At 32.7% G+C, this 8158-nt stretch overlaps 1 protein-coding gene across 1 annotated transcript in view; it reads right to left on the reverse strand.

The window, feature by feature from the left end:
- Window positions 1–8158, reverse strand: part of CLASP2 (cytoplasmic linker associated protein 2) — a 152608-nt gene that overhangs the window by 108192 nt on the left and 36258 nt on the right. The window contains exon 8 of the mRNA XM_015561252.1: window positions 8143–8155. Within this exon, the coding sequence (XP_015416738.1) occupies window positions 8143–8155 (13 nt within the window). The remainder of the gene's footprint in view (window positions 1–8142; window positions 8156–8158) is intronic.

The following is an 8158-nucleotide window of genomic DNA, read 5'->3' on the forward strand; positions in this document are numbered from 1 at the left end:
AACGGTATCACAGAAGCAGAAGCAAAAAGCTCCCCCTGCATCATTTAGTAATGAAACTGCATTTCACTATACCAACAGGAGAGGGCATTTTGAGCTAAGAAATTGAGTACATTTTTCCCCCAGACCCCACAGAATCACTTAATTTGAGGAAATTTGAATATAGAAGAGAGTATTTAAAAGGAGGTAAGTAGCCCTAGCCGGTTTGGCTCACTGGATAGAGCGTTAGCCTGGGGACTGAAGAGTCCCAGGTTCGATTCCGGTCAAGGGCATGTACCTTGGTTGTGGGCACATCCCCAGTAGGGGGTGTGCAGGAGGCAGCTGATCGATGCTTCTCTCTCATGGATGTTTCTAACTCTCTGCCCCTCTCCCTTCTTCTCTGTAAAAAAATCAATTAAAAAAAAATATATATATATAAAAATAAAAGGAGGTAAGTATATAGTTTAAAAATAAATTTACAGAAAATAAAAGGGCTAAAAGAACAAGTTAAAAACATCACAAAGAAATCAGACAAATTCATAACATGAAATGATCTCAGACAACTGGCCTAGACTCCTCAAAAAAGTCACTGTCTTGCTCTGGTTGATGTGGCTCACTTGATTGAGTGTCATCCCATGCACCGAGAGAACATGAGTTCGATTCCTGGTCAGGGCACATGCCCAGTTTGCGGGCTTGATCCCTAGTAGAAGGCAGTTGATCAATCGATGTGTCTGTCTGTCTCTTTTTCAAATATAAAAATAACATTAAAATAAAAAGTAAAAGTAAAAACTGTAACAAATTGATGAGAAGACAAAACAGCCCAACTAACAAATGGGCAGATAATAACAGCATGAAAGTCATAGAAGAGGATATGCTAAATCCTATTAATGGATTTAAACATTCTGAGCCTCACTAGGATAGAAATTCCAGGAGAACAGGGTCTTTGTTTTTGCATTTAAAGTTTCAAACAATATGAATGATATTAACAGGAAGCAGTTAAATTATGGTACATCAATAATACGGAATACTGTACACCTATTAAAAGGATGCAATAACTCACATTCTTTTTATTTTATTTTATTTTATTGATTTTTTATAGAGAGGAAGGGAGAGAGATAGAGAGTCAGAAACATCGATGAGAGAGAAACAGTGATCAGCTGCCTCCTGCACACTCCCCACCAGGGATGTGCCCGCAACCGAGGTACATGCCCTTGACCAAAATCGAACCTGGGACCCTTCAGTCCACAGGCCGACGCTCTATCCACTGAGCCAAACCGGTCTCGGCAACTCACATTCTTAATGTTGAAGGATGAAGGGATATTTTGTTTAAAAAAAGCAAGTTGCAAAATGTTTACTAGTATGATTAATGTGAGCAAAAATAAAATCGAATCTCAATACTTACATAATGAACACAGAGTGACATATGAAAGGATACATATCAAATTTATCACTGGTGACCTCAAGACAATGGAATTAGAGAGGCAAGATATCATTCAAGATTTTTTTTCAAGCATCTCTCTATTGTTTGGCTTGTTAACAGTGATCATGTCTTTTGTATTTAAAGAGAACAAAGTATGCATTTCAATTCTTTTCATTAGTAAGAAACACACAAATTGGTTTTAAAAAAGAAAAATGATGAGTTAATGAAAAAAATTAGTTTAAATTCACAACATGCCCATCATAGAAATAATGCTTCTTAGCAATTCAACTATATTATAATGTATGTGATAAGTATAAGGCTAGAATTAGTTATTACAAACTTTTATTTTATACACATCAAGTATAATGAGTGTAACTAATGAGAAATTCCTCACATGTGCGATCTATAGTAATGATATATTTCATTCTTTTCAAAGGCAATCTTGAATCAATTTGCCTTCCTGTATGAGACTATAATTTTCTAACACCTAAATCTCAGTCAAAATGTGTACGCAAATGAAGTATGGAAGGATCAATATGCAAACGCTATTAATGCAGGTGGGTGGAATAATAAGCTTAAATAGATATTGTAATTATCTTTATAAGTTTAAAACACTGAACTTTCCATATGGTCTCCTCAATGCCTAATATGAAGCCTTGCACACAGTAGGCTCTATACAGCTATAGAAAAAAACACACAACTTATCTGAGAAGAGACTGAGTCTTCAGTTTGCCTATTAATTTCAATCACAGTAGTTTGGTTGTTTATATTTTTTCTAACTTCTCTTAAACATTCTCAATGTTTCAAAAAATAAACCTTGCACAATAAAATTTCTTTATCATTAAGTTTTGCTCATGAGGTAAAACAGAACAGAGGTCAATAAAAATAACTATAGTATAACATGCATTCTTATAACTAGTAGGCAAGTAAATAACACTGATTTATATTTATAACAACATCTATTGCTAACTCGAATCATATTTACCTTAAAACCAAAGTTTTAAGGGCATCTTATGATGGACAGCCAATGATATGGGATTCACAGTAATTTAAGACAAAATAGTGACTGGCCAATCCCTAAACTCCAAATGTAAGTCCTATTGTTTTGTTATCTGGGATAAAAATAATAAGTATCACATGCAGTATTTGTTAGGGGATAGCCCAGAGATGATCCAAGAAGCCTCTGACCGTGGGCCAAGCACTGGGTTCTCATTTCATCTCTGCTAACAACTAACTGTCTGATCTTGGATACATCATTTAACTCCATGAGGCTCAGTCTCTTCATCTGAATCAGGATCAGATCATTTTTAAGACCCCACCCCTTCAGGATTAAAATCTTCTGGGGTTAGTATCTTTCATTGTCATTAGCGAAAGAAAAGAGGAATAAAACAAAACACAAACACAAGTTATTTGGTTTTATATAAAGTTCAAAAACAAAAAATTGAGGTTTATAAGTTAAACATTTGGATTCCCAGATTAAACAACAAATTCTGTGAAACTGGTTTTCTCATAATCTTTGTTAAAAAAAAACACATAACTTTTTGTTTGCATGAAAAGAAAATATGGACATGATCAGCATAATTTGAGGAAACAGATATTTGGGCATTCTTAAAACCCAAGTTAGACATAAATGAAGTAAAACAAATATAAAATATCTTAAAGATGCATTAAATACTACTGAATTTGAAAAGTTGGTAATTACCTAGTTATAAGAATGGAAAGTTAAAACCATTTCAAAATAGCCTTTGATATTAGATGGAAATAAGAGCGAGATAATATTCTATCCACTTGAATGAGAGAACAACAGAACTTTGAAAATCAATTATTTGGTCAATGATGTATCTCAGTAGTTATATACAGGCCTCAATGACAAACCACTAACCTCAAAATGTGGTACTAATTATAAACAATGACAATTATATTATCATTTAGTTCCATCTTTACTTTTTAAAAAGAAAAGCAGCCAAAATAATTGGTACAGGAACGGTGATATTATAACTCAAAAAAAAACTTTAAAAAAGGCAATTTCAACCAAAAAAAAAAATACTAAAAAGTATTTATATCCACAATGAAAAATTACAGGTTTGCTTATTTCCAAATATTCTATTTTTCTGGTAATCATACTAGTAGAGCTTTAAAATGACAGATTCATGGATGTTGGAAGGTAGTGATCATTACTGCAGATTATAATCTCAGAACTACTGAATCCAATAGCTTTGGATTCTCATGCTTTGCCCACTTATTATGTGCACAACTCTGTGCAAGTTACTTAACTTCTCTAAACTTTAGTTTGCTCATTAGTAAATTCAGGATAATAAAGTATTAATGAAAAAAATATATATGTAAGAACATTCATTAACTTTTTAAAAATTATTACCTAAAATACTATAGAGAAATAAGTACTTTAAACAACTGGGTATCTTCAACAATTGTATTCCAAGCCATTAAGCCAAAAAAAGGCGGGGGGGAGGTAGGAGAGGGATGTGTTTACCTAAATTCCTATAATAAAATTATAAATCTTATTCAGAAAATGGACAATTTAAGGGAATTCACTTTATCCTATTCTAATCAGTATAGCACAAAGGTAACATGAGTTTTTATGGCAATAGTATATTGGTATGGAACCTCTTTATAATTTCCCTTGGCTTAAAGGCCACACATTTATAATTTGACAACAGGTTGGAACACTGAGCCAAAGAACAAAGCAACACTAACTCACACTAAAGATTAAACACAGGCTCTATTGGTTTTAATTAATTGGATAAAACACTTTGCTAAAAACAGTATACATCTCTCTAATCTTAACATATATCTCTGGGAGAAGTAAATTAAACTCTAACACTTCAAAAGTAGATTCAGTCAGGATTACAAAGAAGCTCACTTTACTTTTATTTTGGTAATCTTATCTGAAAGAATTATGTTAAACTTGGTGAACTGTTATTGGCTTATACCACTATTATATACCTCTATCCCCCATTATACTATGCTTTTTTTATATACCTAGTAGTAGCGAATGGATTGCCCAAACTGAATCACCATTATATTTCATATAAATTTATGAAAAAGAAAATGAATAGTCTAGAGACATATGAAAACATGCTCAAAGTCACTAATCATCCGAGAGATGCAAAACAAAACCACAACGAGGTACCCATCTCACACCTATCTGAATGGCTATCATCAACAAATCAACAAATGACAAGTGCTGGCGAGGATGCGGAGAAAAAGGAACCCTCGTGCACCACTGGTGGGAATGCAGACTGGTGCAGCCACTGTGGAGAATAGTAGGGAGTTTCCTCAAAAAAACTAAAAATGGAACTCCCATTTGACCCAATGATCCCACTTCTAGGAATATATCCTAAGACATTAGAAAGGATACTACGTTCATAGTAGTACAATTTACAATTTGGAAACAGCTGATCCAGAAACAGAGAATCATCGATCAAACCATTAAACCTTAGAGGGAAGGCAGGGGAGGGTGGAGGGAAGGGGGGCAAGATCAACCAAAGGACTTGTATGCATGCATATAAGTACAACCAATGGACACAGACACTAGGGAGGGTGAGGGGGGACGGGGTGGGGGAATAAGGACACATATGCAATACCTCAATCAATAAAAAAATAAAATGTATAGTCTAGAAAACAGAATAGTTATAAAGAGACACAGGGCAACCTTCAACTATTTAAAAGTCATGTTAACGAACAATTGGGGAAATGTCAAAGGGGGGGGGAAAGGAGACATATGTAATATTTTAAGCAATAAAATAAAATTTTAAAAAAAGTGTGATGAAATGTAAAAAAAAAACCCACACAAATAATTAATCTTCCCTGCCAAGTTACAAGGAGGCAGATTTTAATGCAGCGGTTCTCAACCTGTGGGTCGCGACTCCTTTGGCGGTGGAATGACCCTTTCACAGGGGTCGCCTAAGACCATCCTGTACATCAGATATTTGCATTACGATTCATAACAGTAACAACATTACAGTTATGAAGTAGCAACGAAAATAATTTTTGATTGGGTCACAACATGAGGAACTGTATTTAAAGTGCCAGAAGATTGAGAACCACTGTTTTAATGTAATATGAAAAAAGATTTTATCAAGAATTGAAATGGGCCTATAACTTTTCTGGAGGACATTATGACAGGCTGAAATAATATAAGAAATCCCTGCACCTTTTAATTCAGTAAATTTTAAACAGAAAAGAATGACAGCACAGTTTATAATAGCAGAAAATATTGAAAGCAACCTAGAAACTATTTAGTCATGAACAGTGTTCAATTAATAGTATAAGACGACGAGAAAATGCTCAAGATAAAATAGAAAAAAAGTATACAAAACTACATAACAAGTAATGCCAATTCTGTCCTCCTAAGAAAACATTTGCATGTATAAAAAAATTGGAAAATTATAGAAGTAATTAAAAGAAAGTACATCATAATTTATCAGCTGATTATTCCTACATGTAGTGGTCTTGCAGGTACTTTATGTTCCAAATTTTAATTCATGAGCACATATTACTTTAATCAGATGCTGAATAATCACCTATCAGGACTATTTTGAAAGAAATTGCTATTCTTGAAAAGTAAAATGAGCTATATGACTCCCAATGTCACTTATAACTCAAAGCTTCTACAACTCTAAGAAAACTTTCTACAACTAATTTAAAAATCAATGAGCCTCTGCCAAGAACAGAAAATCTAAAGATAAGTTTTCAAAGAAGGATGGACAGCCAAGAGTGATATTACTTTCTGAAGGAACATCAATATCCTTTGGCTAATAGCTCTTTTCTTAGATAGAAAATGGGCAGTGAACCTAAATGAGCTCGAGAAACAAAACAAACAAACAACGCAAATACAGTATAGAATGAATCTGCTATTGCCCAAAGAAGCAGCAGTAGGAGGAAAAAGGAATGAAGGTTTCTCCCTTATTTTTACCAAAAGGACCACTACCTAGATGATGATATAATCTGTGATTAATATAGTATAGTGATTGATTGATGTCTACAGCCATGGAAGTTAGCTAATATTTTCATCTGGTAGGACTATAAACCAAACAGGGATGGAGTGGGGGTGGGGTTGGTCTAGCATTAAGAAAGTCTCTTGTTTCTTTAAAAAGAATATCTAATTTTATCAATTTGAGTAATATCAGAATTAAGTGACCTTTGGTAGTTAAATCACCATCTCAATTTTCATCTAAGAAAAGAAAGTAAAACATGAAAAACAGAGCTAATTACAAACCACTGGCTCAGGATCATAACAACATAAAATATTATCACCATGCATTTCAAATATCATCCATTCTAAGTCAAATAAGACAGATTCATGAAATAACTATGATAATATCATAGATTAGAACTCTAAAACTCAAATCAATGGAAAAAATAATCCCCTTATGATAAGTAAAGGTAACCTTGTTACCAAGAACAAACCATAGAATATCATACACTTTTTACCAGAGATAAGAATGTGTAATAAACAATATGTAATAGAATATAACTAACATTTGGATAAAGATGCACTCCTATAATTGCAAAGAGAAAATAAAATAGTGAAGTGTAAATTACTCAAAATATTCAGAGAAATCAGTAAGACATTTCTATTTCACAGTATTTTATTTATTTATTTATATGCATATAAATATATAAGTAGATATATGTATATATTTATTCCTGCATATATAAGTATATGTATACATATACCATACAATCTTTCTTGATAGTTATATGATACATTAAAGATAGTTAAAATGAAATATTTATGATAGTTTTCTGATATTTAGAATATAATGAGACTTTTAGAATATAATGTGGTTATATACAAAGATCAAGAGAACACAACTTACAGAATCTGGTCAAATTACACAGTTTTCCTTTTTGTTTTTAATAAATGAATGATAGACAAAAAGAGGTGGTGGTGGGGGGAAATCCTAAACACTATAATTTCCCCACCAGTTACTATTAATTTTTAAAAAATCTTTCCAAAATTTAAACACAAATTTATTAACAAAAAAGGAGAGAAAAAGAAACTGTCGGTATTAAACATATACTCTTAAAGGATTCACCCTATCAGAAAAGCATGGCAGAAATTAGCACCTGAAAAGTGCTCAGAGCTTTCTAATTAGTATATGAAAAATATACACATTTTAAAAAATTAAAATAAAAAATATGCTAGAAACAGTTCTAATATAATCAAAGAATGTACTATGTTCAACACCACTGCATAAAACCTGTTTTTTCCTATTTATTATTATCTAATTCAGAAACCATTTTTGAGGCAATGTTACTTGACCACCACCCATTTCCTTTTGTGACAAATGATTCAATACCCAGCATTTTCAACCATCTTTCCAATGTTGGAGAATTTAAAACTCACTACCTTGATGAAAGCGTAAAAAAAATCAAATCAGTATTTCTCTAACAACTACAGCACCTGAAAATAATCAAATTCTGAAAAACATGCTTCCTCCTTAAAACAAACAAATAAAAAACTCCCTTAAATATCTCTTTACAAATGGCATCTGAAAAATATATATGTTCAAGAAAATATTAATTGACATACGTTCTGACAGGAAATAGCAATATACAATATTTTAATCATTTTGAAAAGGCAGCACATTCTTCTCTGTGTTGCAAAAGACTCCAGACCTGCAATCGTGCTGCAGTCATGAATAAACATATTCCTCTGAAGTTCTAAGTATGTGTAGCCATATCAAGGGCACATCCGATTTGAAATGGATTTACATTACCTCCAACTTTAGGGCC

The sequence above is a fragment of the Myotis davidii genome, unplaced genomic scaffold (assembly GCF_000327345.1).
Source record: "Myotis davidii unplaced genomic scaffold, ASM32734v1 scaffold395, whole genome shotgun sequence".
Lineage (NCBI taxonomy): Eukaryota > Metazoa > Chordata > Mammalia > Chiroptera > Vespertilionidae > Myotis > Myotis davidii.